This window comes from Sphaerodactylus townsendi, linkage group LG16 (assembly GCF_021028975.2).
Source record: "Sphaerodactylus townsendi isolate TG3544 linkage group LG16, MPM_Stown_v2.3, whole genome shotgun sequence".
Lineage (NCBI taxonomy): Eukaryota > Metazoa > Chordata > Lepidosauria > Squamata > Sphaerodactylidae > Sphaerodactylus > Sphaerodactylus townsendi.
Genome location: NC_059440.1, coordinates 11,986,648 through 12,005,729, shown reverse-complemented (window position 1 = coordinate 12,005,729; position 19,082 = coordinate 11,986,648). Strand labels below are relative to the sequence as shown.

Here is a 19,082-nt window from a genome sequence, read left to right as displayed (position 1 = left end):
CGGGCAACCTCAACCAATCTTGGCCCTGGATCTCTGAAGGAAAGGTCTAATATCCTCTGAACAGTATGAATAACAAAATAACCCAACATTCCCTGCCTTCCCGTGTCTCAGAAGGTGAAAGATTATCAGAGCAATAGATCAGCCAATACCTGTCTCCACTGGGGTTTTCCTCAGCCATAAACTTTAGCAGTTTAGCAAAAAAAAAGAATTTCTCTCTATCTATTGTCGAAGGCTTTCACGGCCGGAATCGCTGGGGTGCTGTGTGGTTTCCGGGCTATATGGCCGTGTTCTAGCAGCATTCTGACATTTCGCCTGCATCTGTGGCTGGCATCTTCAGAGGAATGAAGATGCCAGCCACAGATGCCATCCTCTGAAGATGCCAGCCACAGATGCAGGTGAAACGTCAGGAGAGAATGCTGCTAGAACACTGCCATACAGCCCGGAAACCACACAGCACCCAAATTTCTTTCTATCCTTTATTTTTTTGTGGCTGCCGCCCCCATATATTCCAGTTTGGTCCTTAGAATGCAGTCCTTAGAATGCCAGGTAGGAATGTCAGGCTCTAGGTAGGACCTGGGGACCTGCCCCCCCCCCCCCCCCCCGAATCACAGTTCATCTCCAGATCAATTACCCAGGCGAAAATGGATGTTTTGGAGGGGGGACTCTATGGCATCGTACCCCATTGAGATCTCTGTCCTCACCAGGCTCCATCCCCAAATTTCCAGGAGCTTCCCAACATGCATCTGGCACACACACACACACACACGCACACACACACACACACACACACACACACACCAGTGGCCAGGGGAGATCTGGCAATCCTAATTCACCAGCACATGAGTATAGGACAGGGAAGAGTTTCTGAAAAACGGCTGCCAGTCACAGTAGGCATTGCTGCCACAATGAACCCAAGTCCTGATTTGATAGACAGTTTCTTATATTCGTACCACCAACGCTTAGCTCTCTTAGGAGCAGCAGTGGCGTAGGAGGTTAAGAGCTCGTGTATCTAATCTGGAGGAACCGGGTTTGATTCCCAGCTCTGCCGCCTGAGCTGTGGAGGCTTATCTGGGGAATTCAGATTAGCCTGTACACTCCCACACACGCCAGCTGGGTGACCTTGGGCTAGTCACAGCTTCTCAGAGCTCTCTCAGCCCCACCTAGCTCACAGGGTGTTTGTTGTGAGGGGGGAAGGGCAAGGAGATTGTCAGCCCCTTTGAGTCTCCTGCAGGAGAGAAAGGGGGCATATAAATCCAAACTCTTCTTCTTCTTCTTCTTACACTTATATCCAAGGGTGTACTGTCCGGGGGACATATGGGGTCAAATGTCCCCGAGCTGTGGCCATTTAGACACATGGGGACCGGAAAAATCAGCCCCCACACCCCTCCTCCTTCCCGCCAGGTCCTTCCCTCCTCCTTCCCCCCTGGCACAAAAAAAGTTGTTTGGTCGTGGTGGGGGAGGGTGGCTGCCCATGTCGGGGGGAAACTCAGATTTTGCACCGGGCTACATTTTCCCTAGATACGCCTCTGCTTATATCCCACCCTTCCTCTAAAAAGCTTAGGTGATTATGCATGGTTACCCTCTCCATTTTATTCACATGGCAACTTAAGAAAGATTAGACTAAGAGTGACTGGGATCATGATCATGCAGTGAATGTTATGACTGGCTGAGTATTTGAATTAGATCTCACCAGTTTCCATCTAGCACTCCACCCCGTTGCCTCTTGCAAATATGCCACCCACCCAGGGTCAGGGCAGCAATTTCCTTCCCTGCTTACAAAACAGTGAATATATTTTGTTTCCCTTCCCTCTTGCAAAGATTCTCCACTTGGCTGTCTCACCACCTAGCCGTTGCTTTTGAAACCTTGCATACAAATGCTCTAAGAAAATGGATTTCATGTTCATTTCGTTTATTATGATACGAGCATCGCCAACATAAGGGCACAAGCGAAACACAAATAAAACAAATAAAACAATTTAAAAACCCTTGAGTTAGTTAAGTATTAATGGGAATAATTCAAGGCAGTTAATGAAAGGATTGGATCTGCTTCCCTATTCACTGAGCCAAAGGGCAAAATTTGGCCACCTTACCACGCTCGTGTTATTGTATAAGAATATTTGTTTGCTTGATTAAAGTATTTATACATCACCTTTCTATGGCTATATTCATGATCGATTACAAAATAAAGTACAATACAATAACACAATAATGATAAAACCCAACAAAATACAATAAAATCACACCATATAAAAATCAATAAGATACACTTATAAAATGTAAATTGCTCGCTAAAATGAAGATGTTAAAAGCAGTTAGAAATAAAAATGTATTCCCCTGACGACGGAAGGAGAGCAAGGAAGGATCACAGCGGGCTTCCGTAGGAAGAGCGTTCCAAAATCTGGATGCCACCAACAAGAAGGGTCTCTCTTGGGTTCCTATCAGATGTCCAGATGGAGGAGGAGGAGGAGGAGGAGGAGGAGTCTGGACTTATACCCAGGCTTTTTCTCCTGTAAGGAGACTCAAAGGGGCTTACAAACTCCTTTTCCCTTCCGCTCCCCACAACAAACACCTTGTGAGGCAGATGGGGCTGAGAGAGTTCTGAGAGAACTTTGACTAGTCCACGGTCACGAAGCTGGAATGCAGCAGTGGAGAAACAAATCTGGTTCACCAGATAAGATTCCACCACTCATGTGGAGGAGTGAACCCAGTCCTCCAGATTAGAGTCTACCTGTTTTTAACCAGTATGCCTCACTGAAGAGAGAGCCTTCTCAGGATGATCTTAGTAGGCTGGTTTATGTCAAAATGATTTATATCAAAATGATTTATATCAAAATGCCCGAATGTCATGATGTGCCTCATTCCCTGTATATTACTCCTATTTTATCTAAGTTTCCAGGAAAAATAAATAAATATCGAGTCTAACATGGGCAGTGAAACATGTCAACAGGGGCTATGAAACACCTCAGTATTGGCCGTGAAACATTACTGAATGGCCATCTGTGGGGAACAATATGGGAACTGAACCACATCCATATGAGCGTATAGCCATTCTAATCTATGCCTCCTTGATGTTCCTCGGAAGGGATGTGGCTTACATAGTATAAAAGAAAACCGGAGTTTGCCACAATTGCATACATGTGCAGTATGACTCCTTTGACGGGGTGGTGGGTAGGTATTTGGGATCCTTCCTTCCCCTAGCAAAGAAGAAAGGCTGGGGGAGGCGAGGTCCCTAGGGAGATAGCCGTGTGCCTGTCAATAAGAGGAGATTTGCTGTTGGAAGAACACAGGCATGAAGTGGTGATAGCTCGTTTTATTTGACTGTCCCCAGGAGGTTTGCTTTTGCTATTTACTGTGCCTTTCTTTCTGCATTTTTTTAAAAAACCAAGTAGCAGTTCTTGTTACTGTTTTTTCTTGGCAGCTGATTGATTTCATGAACATTGTCTTTGAAAAGAGAGATTATCCTAATTCTTCCAGTGTTCTACTAAAATGCAGAGACTGGCTCCTTCTCTTGCAAAAGCGTCTTTATGAGACGTGGTGGGATGTTCTCTCTCATCTGCTGCTCATAAGGACGCCTCCTCCTCTTCCAGTTCAAAAGGTTGATGTGTGTCAAGTGCCGCCAAGTCAGAGCTGACTCGTGGCAACCCTGGAGGGTTTTCAAGGCAAGAGACTAACAGAGGTGGTTTGCCCTGCATTGCTACCCTGTACTTCCTTGATGGTCTCCCACCTAAGTAATAACCAGGGCCAGCCCTGCTTAGCTTAAGAACAGAAGAACATAAGAAAGAGCCTGCTGGATCAGACCAGTGTCCATCTAGTCCAGCATTCTGCTACTCCTAGTGGCCCACCAGATGCCTTTGGGAGCTCACATGCAGGATGTGAAAGCAAGGGCCTGCTGCTGCTGCTGCTGCTGCTGCTGCTGCTCCCGAGCACCTGGTCTGCTAAGGCATTTGCAATCTCAGATCAAGGAGGATCAAGATTGGTTGCCATAGATGGACTTCTCCTCCATAAATCTGTCCAAGCCCCTTTCAAAGCTATCCAGGTTAGTGGCCATCACCACCTCCTGTGGCAGCATATTCCAAACACCAATTATGCGTTGCGTGAAGAAATGTTTCCTTTTATTAGCCCTAATTCTTCCCCCCAGCATTTTCAACGTATGCCCCCTGGTTCTAGTATTGTGAGAAAGAGAGAAAAATTTCCTCTCTGTTGACATTTTCTAACCCATGCATAATTTTATAGACTTCAATCATATCCACCCTCAGACATCTCCTCTCCAAACTAAAGAGTCTCAAACGCTCCTAGATCTGACAAGATCAGGCTAGTCTGGGCTGTTCAGATGAAGGTGAAATGGAATTACCTATCTGTGTAACCTTTCTGGGCCTCCTCTGGAAATCTAGGTCAATAGGGAGGAGAAGGTAGATGGGGCTGAGAGAGTTCTGAGAGAACTGTGACTAGCCCAAGGTCATCCAGCAGGGCTCATGAGGAGGAGTGGGGAATCAAACCCAGTTCTCCAGATTGGAGTCCACCGCCCCTAACCATTACACCATGCTGGAAGATTAGGACTGTGGCTGAAGGTAGCCAGCTGAGCGTTATATAGGATTCATCCCCTGCATTTTGCCCTCACAACAACACAGTGAATAGATCAGGCTGAGAGTGACTGGCTGAAGGTCACATAATCAGCTTCATGCCAGGGTGGGGATCTGAACCCAGTTTAGTGTCACACTGACCAATACACCTAGAGCAGAGTGAATTAGTAAGTGTTTGGGTGGAGTTATGCAAATATGTGGTTGATAGTACTGTATTGATAGTATTGTACTGCAAAACTTGCAGTGGTGGGATCCAAAAATTTTAGTAACAGGTTCCCATGGTGGTGGGATTCAAACTGTGGCGTAGCGCCAATGGGGCTGGGCGGGGCATGACAGGGATGTGGTTGGGCATTCCGGGGGCGGGGCATTCCTGGGCGGGGCTGTGGCAAGGACGCAGCCGCTGCACCGGTCCTTAGGCAGGAAATGAATGCACGCATGCTGCCACGCATGCCGGTGCACCTCCTGCTAGACTGCTTCAAGTTCTGTGCACTACTGCTGAGAGGAGGGGCGTAACTAAGGCAAAAATCACATGGCAAAATCACCAATTAGTAACCCCCTCTCGACACACACAAATAATTAGTAACCTACTCTCGGGAACCTGTGAGAACCTGTTGGATCCCACCTCTGAATACTTGTTATGCAAAGATGTGGTTGATAGCATTGTATTGATAGTATTTTATAGCAGTACAATACTATCAACCACATCTTTGCATAACAAGTTCCACCCAAACACTTACTGATTGGTCCCCCACCCTGGGACATGGACAATATATACCCCAAACATTTCCTTCTCACTGGACACAGTGTGTAACAGACTTCCCTCTGTGACACACCTCTGAAGATGCCAGCCACAGATGCAGGCGAAACGTTAGGAACAAGATCCACCAGACCACGGCCACACAGCCCGGAAAACCCACCAGAACCAGTTGAATCCAGCCGTGAAAGCCTTCGACAGTACATTCAACTCATCACTGTTTGCTTCTCTGTTTCCTCCAGCTACACAGAGAGCTGCCTCCTCCCATTAGCAAGAGGTCATCTTCTGTAAGCTTCTATGCCAGCTATCAGACTACCTCCTAACAATTAACTCCACTTGAGGAAATATTCTGGGCAGTTATCTTAACAAAGGAATGGATAGCCAGCAGCCGGCAACAGGAGGATTTTAAATCCAGGGCAATAGTCAGCTGTTATCCTGGGTGATGAAACCTTCCCTTCATTGTCACAACCAGCCCACACTGATGAGATTAGCTTGCTAGTTTGGGGAGTTGTGTTTCAAGAATTCGTCAGATTGAGCTGGCAGCTATGAAGCAAATGGCCACTTGCCAGGGGGTGTCTCTTGACTTTGGCCGTCCTTTCCGTGGATTCGTTCTCCTTTTCTTCTAGAAATTTAAGGATGTTTGTCTCTTCTTCTTTTTTTAAAGAACAGAAACCACCTGGGAATCCAATTTCCCAGATGTTGAATGTCAAACAAAAGAGCTATTGCTTTTTTGTTTGTTTCTGATGGAAACCGCGGCTGTCACGGAACAAGGGGGAAAAAATGAGTAACGGTGATTAAAGTTTGTGGGAACGCCTAGGGAATGCAAAGAATGTTAAGTGCGGTGAACAAAACCCTCTTTTGATTTACTGCCTCTTTCAAATTAGCATCATCCTTTCTAATTATTGAATGAGAATGTGCGCCTCTGTCAACTTGGCATCTCTGGCCACAATTGAGAGCTCTAGAGTGTTGTGGTTGTGATGCGACGGACTTATCATTTGCCGTAAGGAGCAGCCCTCCTTGTTGTTTCCTCAGAGTTGGCAGTGTTGCAACCATCACAAACCGTGCGCTCAAACAATCGAACTGGTCCTGCTTTCAGTCGTGAGTTAATCTTAAGCTGAGCTCTCCACTCTCCAACTGCTGACTAAGCCTCAATTTAGAGTCGGTATTTTGAGTGCATTTGGATCCACACCTCTGGCGCCTTTGGATTGCTGGGGTTGGTGGTAATTGCAGTTTCGATGACCTTTTGCTTTGGTTCAGAGGTGGCAAAAATAAGTTTCTGTTGTGAGAGTTGTTGTGATAATTGTATCACCCTCCTTATACAGCAGAGTTTGCGCAATAGAGGCAGAGAGGCAGCTGCTTACTGAAAAATAGAGTTTACTTACTATAAAAGAAGGAAAGGGTAACTTGGATACAAAACAAGAAATATCTTTCTAAGTAGCTAGCTCCTTCAGCTAGCCGCTGCTTAACTATCACACGGCTAATGAACTACTAGAGGGAGCATATGCAGAGAGCAACGAAGGAGATATATCTATTGCCTATGTGCAGACCTGCATGTAGACCTAACTGACCAATGAGGGTCAATTACCTCGTCACTGACTTCTGACCTCACTCATTAGCATGCACAACATTAACTCCTTCATTACTGGATTGTGTGACTGGCACTTGCCAAATTACGACAGTTTCATATCAACCCAGTTTGGAAGGGAAGCTGGAAAAAGTCATTCACAGACAAAAGAGGCCCTGGTGGGAACAGGCCCTTTGTTTAGAGCAGTGGTTCCCAAACTTATTTGGCCTACCGCCCCCTTTCCAGAAAAAATATTACTTAGCGCCCCCTGGAAATTATTTTTTTTAATTTTAATAGCAATTAAACAGAAAGATATATGTATTAATGTTTCTACCTGTGGCCATCACCGCCCCCCTGGATCGCTGCAGGACCCACCAGGGGGTGGTGACGCCCACTTTGGGAATCACTGGTTTAGAGAGTCCTCACCAGGGGCGTACTGCTCAAGGGAACATATGGGATCAAATGTCCCCGGGCTGCGGCCATTTAGTAATGTGGGGAGCAGAAAACTGCCCCCCACACCCCTCCTCCTTCCCTGATGACCTGGTGCAAAAAAAGTTGTTTGGTTGTGGTGCGGGAGGGTGGCCACCCATACAGGGGTGGGGTTGGAAAACTCAGATTTTCCACCGGGTAACATTTTCCCTAGATACGCCTCTGATCATCCCGGAAGGTTATTCTCTACCAATGTTCTGAAGCATAAGTTTTGTGGCTCGAGGAGAAAGTGATTGGTAACATGGAGGTATCTGTGTGTTCCATTCTTGCGTTCCGGGAGCCTGCCAATCATACATGTTAAGAGCACACCGGTCCCTGCAATCCATCTCACACCGTGATCTCATAATATGTGAACTGGGCAACTCGTGGATTTTTCCATGCAAGCAAAAAGCGTCCAACAGAAGCTGCCCCCATGTGGAAAAACCATGGATTGTCCAGTTCACACATTACAGGATTCAGGCATGATGTTTGCCATGGCGTTCAGTTAATTTTCATATTTGTTCCTATTCAGTTACATGAGGTTTGGATTTTAAATCTGGTAAAAACAGTGATCTGGATGTGGGTTACGTTGCGTATGTTTTTGTGCAGTTTTTCACTGATGGACACATGTCCTTCTAGCATCAGGGAATGCCATATGAAAAGACTCTTGATGTAATCGCTTGGGTGCTCACATGTAGATAAGTGCACACTCATGTGTAAAGTGCCGTCAAGTCGCAGTTGACTTATGGCAACCCAATAGGGTTTTCAAAGCAAGAGAATAATGGGAAAGCACAGCACTCTGGGCAAATGTAATAATGAATTTAATAGTTGCATCTTCACTGGCGTGAGAATCATGCTAGTGGGGGACCTCATTTAAAAGGGAAGTCGCAAAGTTAACCTTGTGCAAACTTCTAATGGTAAGCAACTTGTTTTATTATTAGCCAGCGTGGTGTAGTGGTTAAGAGCAGGTGGATTCTAATCTGGAGAACCGGGTTTGATTCCCCACTCCTCCACCTGAGGGGCAGAGGCTTATCTGGTGAACCAGATGTGTTTCTGCACTCCTACATTCCTGCTGGGTGACCTGAGGCTAGTCACAGCTCTCTCTGAACTCTCTCAGCCCCACCTACCTCACCAGGTGTCTGATGTGGGGAGAGGAAGGGAAAGGAGCTTGTAAGCCACCTTGAGTCTCCTTACAGGAGAGAAAGGTGGGATATAAATCCAAACACTTCTTGTGGGACTTCATGAGTTACGTGAATGCTGGCGGTCAACCGGACCCACAAAGTAACTTATCTATTCAACAATTTGTGTTTCTTCCTGCAGAGGAGCTGAAGGCACCCCTAGAGGAGTATGTCAACAAGCGATACCCTGGCCTTGTGAAGGTCGTGCGCAACCAAAAAAGGGAAGGCCTGATCCGCGCTCGCATCGAAGGCTGGAAAGTTGCCTCCGGTCAGATCACCGGCTTCTTTGATGCACACGTGGAGTTCACAGCAGGCTGGTAGGTACAGCATTAAGATTTATTTTTATATTGAGTTTAGTTTAATTCAGCACATAGATTTCAATATGCATTGTACCTTTGAATCGTTTAAAAGCACCTGAGTGGCGGAGGCTTATCTGGCGAACCAGATGTGTTTCCTAAATTCCTGCTGGGTGACCTTGGGCTAGTCACAGTTTTTCAGAACTCTCTCAGCCCCACTTCCCTCACAAGGTGTCTGTTGTGGGGAGAGGAAGGGAAAGGAGCTTGTAAGCCACCTTGAGTCTCCTTACAGGAGAGGAAAGTGGGATATACATTCAAAATCGTCTTCTTCTCTTCATCCTTTACAATACCCCTCCCGCCTTCTGCCTAGGACAGTGGTGGCGAACCTATGGCACGGGTGCCAGAGGTGGCACTCAGAGCCCTCTCTGTGGGCACACGCAAACAGAGTGCCCCCCCCATCTAGGCTGGCCTGAGCCACTGGGCTCGATTATTAGCATTAAACCTAAGACCTAGTTTGGGGAAGCAGTGTAGGTAACCATGTTAAGCACTGTTAAACCCCATTGATTTTCATGCGAAGAACTAAAGCGCGATCCTTTACCTGGGAGTAAGCTCGGTTGCTGGCAATGGGGCTTGCTTCTGAGTAAATCCTCCTAGGGTCGTGATTCACCTGTTGGAAGAGTTGCATGGTTGCTTCAAAGCAAAGCCTCCGACTACTGCCAAGCTTACTCCTGAGTAACGCATGCCTTGAAGCCAACCGTTTTTTTCTAAACTAAAACCTCAGTATTCAGGTTAAATTGCCGTGTTGGCACTTTACAATAAATAAGTGGGTTTGGGGTTGCAATTTGGGCACTCGGTCTAGAAAAGGTTCGCCATCACTGGCCTAGGATATAAAGATTGAGGTCTCCATTCCTACTTATGTCTCATAAATCGCAAAAGCTCAAATACCCTGAAAAAATTATTGGTCTCTCAAGTACCACTGGACTAAAATCTAAATGAGCACACGATTCTTCCTTATACTGAATGAAATCATTGGTCCATCAAGGTTATTATTGTCTGTTCTGATTGGTAGTGGCTCTCCAGGATCTCAAGTGAGGTACTTCACATCATTTGCTGTTGGATCTTTTTTTCCTGGAGATGCTGAGGATTCAGCAGGTGACCTCCTGGTCCCTTCCACACAGGCAGAATAATGCACTTTTAATCCACTTTCACAATTGTTTGAAAGTGGATTCTGCTATTCCGCACAGTAAAATCCAGCTTCAAAAGTGGATTGAAGGTGCATTATTCTGCATGTGTAGAAGCGGCCTCTGTATACAAGCCAGATGCTCTACCACTGAAAGAAGGCCCTTAACACATTCTCTCACTCCCAGGCACCTCCCCTATTCACTTTCTATTAACCAACTTTAATTGCTGTAGCCAAAGACCATTGCCAACAGTTTTAAATGGCTGATAAAATCAAGAACTTCTAAGACAAACAGCAAATGAATAACAAAGCAGCAATAATGGACTTATACATGAGTAATATTAGTCAGAGGCACCATTAAAACAGCATTTTTAAGCCTCTTGTTTCCCTACAAATCTGGCTTGAACTTTCTTTCCTGCAATTGCAAATAATGTATCCTCATTCTATACTTTTATCTTTGCCAGGCAACTAATAAACAGTTACTTCTTGTGATGACCCGTCAGTATGCTTCCCCTATTAGCATTTAGGTGCCAGGCTAAAACATTTCTATCTACCCAGGCATTTTACTAACATTTTATTCCATCTTTACACTGTATCCCCTGACGGGTTGAATAATGCTTTTTATTGGGTGTTTTTATGTTCCCGAGACTGTTTTATGCTGCCGCTTTTATTGACCTGGCTTCTATAAGTGTAGATTGGGATGGTTTGATTGTTGGGAATTACTTTTAGTTGCTTTCTTTTGGTGATGTGTTACTGTAAACATGTATTATTTATTAGGGGTTCCCCCCCCCCCTCTGTTTATGTTAGCCTCCTCAAGCAGGCATCTAGAGAGCAGGGGATACGTTGAGAGGGTTGTGTTGCCAGGGCCAGAATAAGACTAGGCCCAGTGCAATTGCGCTGAAAAGATTATCATGCCTTCATCTAAATCCACACTGACACAGCAAGACTTTTCCTATTTTGTAGGCCCCACTGTTCAAGTACAGTAATTGTGTGGCTGTAGTGGGATAGACCAGACTTGCTGTCCATTTATGCATGCAGTACTTACCCTGCGGCTATTTGCATCGTAGTAGGGCTTTCCTGCATTTTTCCGTTTACTGTGCAAAGTGTCAAGGACAGCCAAGCCAAGCTGCCATGTTGCCTGCCCTGGTTGTTTCTGGAAGAGCCACTTGGGGAGGCTGGCTGTTGCCTTTTTTTCAACAGGGTTTTGTGTGGTCAATTGCTCCTGTGATAGACCTACTGCCATATATACTCATGTATAAGTCGATTTTTTCCAGCACATTTTTAATGCTGAAAAAGCTCCCCTCGACTTATATGCGGGTCATTAATTCTTTTGTTTTTACTTTGCCGGCCAGCAGGGGGCGCAGTTTTTAAGCTAGTGGCACCATAATTTCAGGGTAACTTCAGACAATGCTCCTGATGATACCAGCCAAGTTTGGTAAAGTTTGGTTCAGGGGGTCCAAAGTTATGAACCCCCAAAGGAGGTGCCCCCATTCCCCATTGTTTTCAATGGGAGCTAATAGTAGATGGGGCTACCTTTTTGAGGTTCCATAACTTTGGACCCTCTGAACCAAACTTCACCAAACCTGGCTGGTATCATCAGGAGAGTCTCTTTATGATACCAGCCAGGGGATCCAAAGTTATTGACACCCAAAGGGGGTGCCCCATCCCCCATTGTTTACAATGGAAGCTAATAGTAGATTTTCCATTTCTGATAATATCCCTCTTAAAATCTAAGTTGGGTTACATTTGGATGTACAGATGATGATGAGGAATCCAGTTTTGAAGGATTTTAACTCTTGTGTTTTAGCTTGGTTGCTGATTGAGCTAAGGTTTTTGTTCTTTTAAAGTTATTGTTGAGATCATATTGTTCTTGTTGACCCTCTTTTCCACTTACAGAGCTAGTTTACTGTTTTTCTTTGAAATAAATATTCAAAAACATTTAACCTACTGATGCCTCAATTAATGTAATTTTATTGGTATCTATTTTTATTTTTGAAATTTACCAGTAGCTGTTGCATTTCCTACCCTCGACTTATACACGAGTCAATAAGTTTTCCCAGTTTTTTGTGGTAAAAATAGGTGCCTTGACTTATATGCGGGTCGACTTATACACGAGTATATACGGTAATTTTAAAAAAGCCACTCTAATCCTTCTGAAAAGCTGGCCCTAAGAGTGATCAGAACTGCTGCTGTGTGGGCAGGGCGAGGTGAACAGAAGCGGGAAAACCCAAAGAAAGCAGGATGCCCTCCTTCGCTTTCCCTGTGAAGGGAGACAAAAAGTTGCACTTTAACCAGTTTCGGATCTGAGGGAGGAGCCCCGTGACACAGAGTGGCAAACAGCAGTACTGCAGTCAAAGCTCTGTTTACAACCTGAATTCAATCCCAACAGAGGTCACGTTCAGGTAGTCGGCTCATGGTTGACTCACCCTTCAATCCTTCCAAGGGCGGTAAAATGAGCGTCCAGCTAACTGGGGGTAAGTGTAGCTAGTTGACAAACCACTCCATAAACAGTTTGCCTAGTAAATGCTGTGATGTGATATAACCCCATGGGTGAGTAATGACCCGGTGCTTGCACCTTTACCTTTAAGGATCTGAGGAATGACTGATCTCAGTCCTCAGGTGAGTCTTGTGGCAGAATGGAGGTAGCTAGACCTAGGAATCGGTTTCTCCAGGGAGAATTGAAAGCAACACTGGATATTTGCCAATTGTTCTATCTCAGCTCCCTCTCCGATAAGAAGAAATGAAAAAACTCTTTTACAGGGGTGATTTGCTGGTGGCATGTCAGTCTTGGAAAGAAAGGTATTCTGTTTTTAACTCTGATGAAAGAGAGGCAGTGCTGTTTCAAGATAGCCTCCCCCACCCCCCTTGAAAAGGCAGTCTCGCTGCTTGGAAAAACATGACGGGAGAGGCTAATATGCTTTTCATTGAGTCTGTTGATAAGAAGAAAGGAGGAAAAATCACCCCAGAGTAAAATAGGTGCGTGCCTACAAAATGGGTCTGGGGAGGAGAGAGGTGTTTGTGTGTGTGGCTATCAGAGATTTCTTTTGAATGCTCAGACTGGAGGATGCATTCCCAAAGGATGCTTTCAAGGCCTGCACCTGTCTGCATATCTAAACGCTATTATCAGCTGGTTCCTTTGGTTTGCAGGATGTGGTTTTATTCCGGTAATGGAAAGACTATCGTTTACTGAACTAAAATGTTTGAGGGGAAAAAAAGCTGCTTTTTTGATGGTATGGAGAAGTTATTCTCAGTTTATTCCTGCATTTTTGCAGCTTGGAGTTCTTTCAGTAGGGGTGCGCATCCCAAAATTGCCAAGCCAAAAATATACATGAAACCCATTTGGGGTTGGTACCGTGTTTTCGGAAAGAATAAACACAAATCTGGGATTCTTAGACATTGCGAAACATTTCCCACCCACCCCCCATCCCCGAAAAAGTGCCCTTTTTCATATTTAGCTACGTCCCTTCTTCAGGCCACTGTGGATGTTTGGTTTTTCTTTGCTTTGCCTGCTTTCGCTTTTAAAGCCTAGTATGTTTTCCTACTGTTTTAATCCCAGCTGCTTGGTTTGTTAGTGGTGGCGACCTTGTCGCCAGATGTCATGGACTATAATTTATCAGTTCCCTCGCCAGCATGGCCAATTGACCATGCTGGCAGGGGCTGATGGGAATTGTAGTCCATGACATCTGGAGTGCCAAAGGTTCGCCACCACGGGCCTAGAGTAATTGGTCCTTTATTTAACCTGTCTTCGTGAATCATGCCATCCCAGGACATGGTCAGAAGGTGCATGATACAATGGGATTGGGTCAGATCTATGTCTAAGTCGATCTATGGGTACCAATCTTGATCCTACTCGATCTATGGCTACCAATCTTGATCCTCCTTGATCTCAGATTGCAAATGCCTTAGCAGACCAGGTGCTCAGGAGCAGCAGCAGCAGAAGGCCATTGCTTTCACATCCTGCAAGTGAGCTCCCAAAGGCACCTGGTGGGCCACCGTGAGTAGCAGAATGCTGGACTAGATGGACTCTGGTCTGATCCAGCAGGCTAGTTCTTATGTTCTTATGTTCTTATGGATGAGTTCCTGCGAAGGAAGGCAAGATAGAAATGTCATAAATCTCCAATGTGCTTGTTCAACTCTGGTCGATTTAGAAGATGATACCGATGTTGAGCTGCAGTACAAACCACAAGCCTCAGCAGATGGCTTCCCTCCAATAGGCTATGAGTAACCCCCCAAAAGCTACGTACTTGGCTCCCAGATCCAAATTGCACACATATTTTAAAGCACTTTAACGATCACTTGAGAGCCTTGCCCCCACATCAGCATAACGGAATGATGATCACTGTTCAATAATTAAATGTAGTCACATGTGCACCTCTAGTGCTTGAGGATGCTGTGAATTTTGCCATGAACATGTTTGAACATACTGTGTTCAAATACGTTGGTCAGATGCACGTTGGTCCCCTTATCTATTTGATTTGTGCCAAACCATAAAACTTGTTGAGTAGGTTTGCCTCGGATTTTCGCAAATCTGTGCCATGTGCAAAAGTGTTGCTGATGGAAATCGATTGGCAGCCAATAGCATCAATAATAATAATAAGAAACGCTGGATTTATATACCCCCTTTCTCTCCTGTAAGGCTTACAAGGGGCTTACAAACTCCTTTCCCTTCCCCCCTCACAACAAACACCCTGTGAGGTGGGTGGGTCTGAGAGAGCTCTGTAGAGCTGTGACTAGCCCAAGGTCACCCAGCTGGCGTGTGTTGCACAGGCTAATCTGAATTCCCCAGATAAGCCTCCACAGCTCAAGCTGCAGAGCATGGAATCAAACCTGGTTCCTCCAGATTAGAGTACACCTACGCTTAATCAGTATGCCACTAAGGACTGCATAGATGAATACCAAAGGGTATGGTATTATTCAGAGGTGGGATCCAACTAGTTCTCACCACTTCTCTAGAAGTGGTTACTAATTTTTTCTGAGTGCCGAGAAGGGGTTACTAAAGCAACCTCCCTGCCCAATAGGGACTGGAGGTGCGTGTGTGAAGCGGCGCCACTGTTTGAATCCCACCACCATCAGAACCTGTTATTAAAATTTTTGGATCCCACCACTGGTATTATTAAAGCATCACATGTTAGATTTCATTTGTTACACAGTAAGGATGGAGGGCTGGAAGAACTTAATCAGGATGTGTGAGAATGCTCTTTGGTTAAAAGCTAGCTGCATTGTATTGCATGGTTTGGAAGAAAAGCAGCAAAGCAACCTGGGGAAAAGCCATAGACAGACTGACAAACTGTTGAACTTATCATTAAACAATTGGCTCCCCATTTGCGACTGGTGGACAGGACCTGAGCTGAACTAGTGGGTATTCAAGAACCTCTATTAGTGTACAGAAAGCTCATCTAACTGGGTTTTCCCCATCACATTCCTTCATTGTTCCGTAATTTCTCTGTGCTTCATTCTCCTCCTCAATTCTGATTTGAACCAGGAGAATTTGTAAAATTAAATCTAGAACAGGAATATGTGCAGTTTGGTACAGATCTCAGGGCTTTCACGGTTGCATCCTCTACCCCTGCCCCCCATACCACACCTTAGAATAGGGTTGTCAAATGTGGGGCCTGGGGGCCAGATTTGGCCCCTTATCAGGCCCATGAGCCAGCTGAGAAACCCCCCTTGCTGCCCCTGCACTCCAGATCAGGAGTGAAGGGGGGTTGCCTCAGTTGGCTCATGGGCCTGATAAGCCCTCTAAAGGCAGTCCCCCACCATTGCTGTGGGTTTGCCAGGCTAGGCACCCCCCCCCCCCCCATGCCATTATGGGATCAGTCAAGGCAGCCACCCTGCCCCCAAGGCCTGGCTGAACTAAGTCACATTTATGTCATATCCAGCCTCTGAAACAAACAAGATCAGTACCCTGTCTTTTAATATTAAGACAAAAGAATGGCCAATGTGATTGTATGATTGCCTTGATTCCTTTTTGTGTGTGGTATTCCGATTTGCACATGTCATCCGACGCATTGGTAAAACACCACACAAAAAGAATATTGATGTAACTGCACGCATTTATATCACGATCTGCTTTCGTGCAGTAATAATGTAGGGACAAACTGGAGGAATTGATAAGTGTGTCAAAATGTGCACGCAACCAAACTGTGCACAAAATTTGAAACACGAAGAAGAAAAACTGAGGTTTTTTAATATAATGGTTTGACTCTATGGCTCATTCCCAGAATAATGCACTACTTCACCAACCAGCTTTCAATGCTCTTTTGAAGCTGTGTGTGGAATGGCAAACTAGCCTCTTGCAAAACAAAGTTGTGAAAGTGGTTTGAAAATCCATTATTTCCGCGCTTATGAAATAAGGGAAGGAGCGAGGTCACCTGGAGCTCCAAAATATGGGGAATTTGGATGATCTTCACTTACTCATACCATAAGTCTTTGTTCCCAGTATATGAAATGCTTGAATTGATCTTTCCGAGTAGACTTTTTATAGTCTTAAGAGAAGCATCAGAATTCTGAAAGTAGATTTGCTTGAGCTGACTGCAAATACTTGGTTTATATTCAAACTATTTCAGGCACTTTGTTTCAAAACTGGCAATAAATCTTGGATAACTACTGCAGGAAGAATTTCCTATTTTTTATGCAGAGATGAATAAAGCTATATTTGGATAACCATGGAATAATTTTACACTCCTTGAAGTGAAAAGCTGACTTTTTTCCCACAACTGCATCTGTTTTCACACACTGCTTCAACTAAACCTGTTGGGTAAATCTGTAGCCTAGGGAGCTGGCTGAAGGTCTGTTATTGAAATTCTCACCTTTCTCTGTAACTTGCTTTGTGGCCGCAAGCAGCCCATCTTTTCTCAGGCTCAACGCTGGTCCCCATAATCAGAAGAAAATGTAATCTATATAAAAATCAAATATGCAGTGGATCTGCTGCCATCCACCACTTCTGCCACTCCACCACTGCTAACCCACCACTTCTGCCCCCCCCAGCTGCTTCTGTCACCCCCCAAACTCTTCGCTGCTTCTAAGCGTCTCATTCTCACATCTCTTTCAGTAGTAGCAGCCTAACTCTGTTTTCCAGATGTTCATGGAATTACAGTCTCTTATGCCATCTTCTGCCAGCATGGCCAATTGGCCATGCTGGCAGGGGCTGATGGGAATTGTAGTCCATGAACAGCTGAAGAGCCGCAGGTTGCAGACCCCTGGCCTAGTACATCTGCTGCCCCCCACTAGTTCTCCCACACCTCCACTTCTCACCCATTTCTCCTGTCACTCACCCGCCACTCCTAGAATCATAGAGTTGGAAGAGACCACAAGGGCCATCAAGAAAATGCTGGGGCAGAATTAGGACTTGATAAAAGGGAAACACTTCTTCACGCTAACATGTGTGATTGGTGTTTGGAATGTGCTACACAGGAGGTGGTGGATGGCCATTAACCTGGATAGCTTGAAAAAGGGCTTTGACAGATTTATGGAGGAGAAGTCGATTTCTGGCTACCAATCTTGATCCTTCTTGATCTGAGATTGCAAATGCCTTAATAGACCAGGTGCTCTGGAGCAGCAGTAGCAGAAGGCCACAAGCCACCACCTCCTGCATGTGAGGTCCCCAAGGCACCTGATGGGCCACTGCGAGTAGCAGAGTGCTGGACTAGATGGACTCTGGTCTGATCCAGCAGGCTCTTTCTTATGTTCTTATGAAGTCCAACCTCCTGCAATCCCCCCTGATGCCCCTCCTGCTGCCCTCCGATGCAATTTGTGGGAACCCAATTTTAGTTTTTGCCCTTGTCACCACTTTCAGCCGCCGCACCACTGCGTGAGGCCAGACCAGAGAGGGCAGGAAGGCGGGAGGGATTAACCCCCCTTAATGGGCACTCTTATCCCACTGAGTTTTCTAGCGCCCACTGTGTGTCTTTGTTCAATGGGCTTTACTGCTAGTTTACTATTTTGCTCTCTTTTCAAATTCACTTCTGCTTTCCTTTCCCAGGGCCGAGCCAGTTCTCTCGCGAATCCAGGGGAATCGGAAAAGGGTCATCCTTCCTTCGATTGACAACATCAAGCAGGACACCTTTGAGGTCCAGCGATACGAGAATTCAGCCCATGGATACAGTTGGGAGCTGTGGTGCATGTACATCAGCCCCCCGAAAGACTGGTGGGACGCTGGGGATCCTTCGTTGCCAATCCGGTAAGCGGCAGCATTTTTAGGAGTGCAAGAGTATTTGTGTAAACAAGCAGGTAGGAATTGCCGGGTCTCTAGATCCATGTGGAAGAATTAATTACATGGATAAGTAGTAAAAGTATCCTCTGTGATTGGATGTGCTTATGCAAAGTCTCAGCTAAGAGATTGTGGATTACGTTCATGGTTTTATTAACTTTGGGAAATGATTGAGTTAAAAAGAAATGCCACGCAGAGGCTTTGTGCATATTAATAGTGTTTAAAATGTGGAACATAGAATCATCATCTCTCGTTTTTTCTGTCGTCTGTATTACTGATTGTGAGTGTGCGAAATATTGGATTGAGGTGAAAGGGCCATTCTTGTCCCACGTAATTATATGTGGCCCTATGATTTTCAACTGGACCTATTGAATGTTGGGAGGAGCAAGATATTTATCAATAAGTACATATTTATTGTAGTTTACCCTACTTTGCCATAGTGTACCCTACTTTTCAGCAAAGCAGTCTGCATCCAAACCAATGTGATCATCAAAGCATAATTTATAAGGTGGTTGCAAAAGAAGAGTTTGGATTTATACCTCAACCATAAGGAGACTCAAAGCAGCTTAGAAACTCCTTCTGTTCCTCTCCCCATGACAGACACCTTGCAAAGTAAGTGGGGCTGAGAGAGTTCTGAGAGAACTGAGATTGGTCCAAAGTCACACAGCAGGCTTCATATGGGGGAGCGGGGAATTGAACCCAATTTTCTGTACTAGAGTCTGCAGCTCTTACCACTATATCATGCAGCCTCTCTCCCCTGCTTTTACATTCGAGCTTTTCCTGAAGACCTGTCCATCTCTATCTAGTTTTTCCCCCTTTCATTTCCCTACCTTTCCTTTCTAATTTTTTTAAA

At 45.3% G+C, this 19,082-nt stretch overlaps 1 protein-coding gene across 1 annotated transcript in view; it reads left to right on the top strand.

The window, feature by feature from the left end:
* Nucleotides 1-19,082, top strand: part of GALNT17 (polypeptide N-acetylgalactosaminyltransferase 17) — a 206,986-nt gene that overhangs the window by 104,042 nt on the left and 83,862 nt on the right. Inside the window, exons 4-5 of the mRNA XM_048519282.1 lie at nt 8,687-8,861; nt 18,002-18,199. Coding sequence (XP_048375239.1) covers nt 8,687-8,861; nt 18,002-18,199 — 373 coding nt within the window. The remainder of the gene's footprint in view (nt 1-8,686; nt 8,862-18,001; nt 18,200-19,082) is intronic.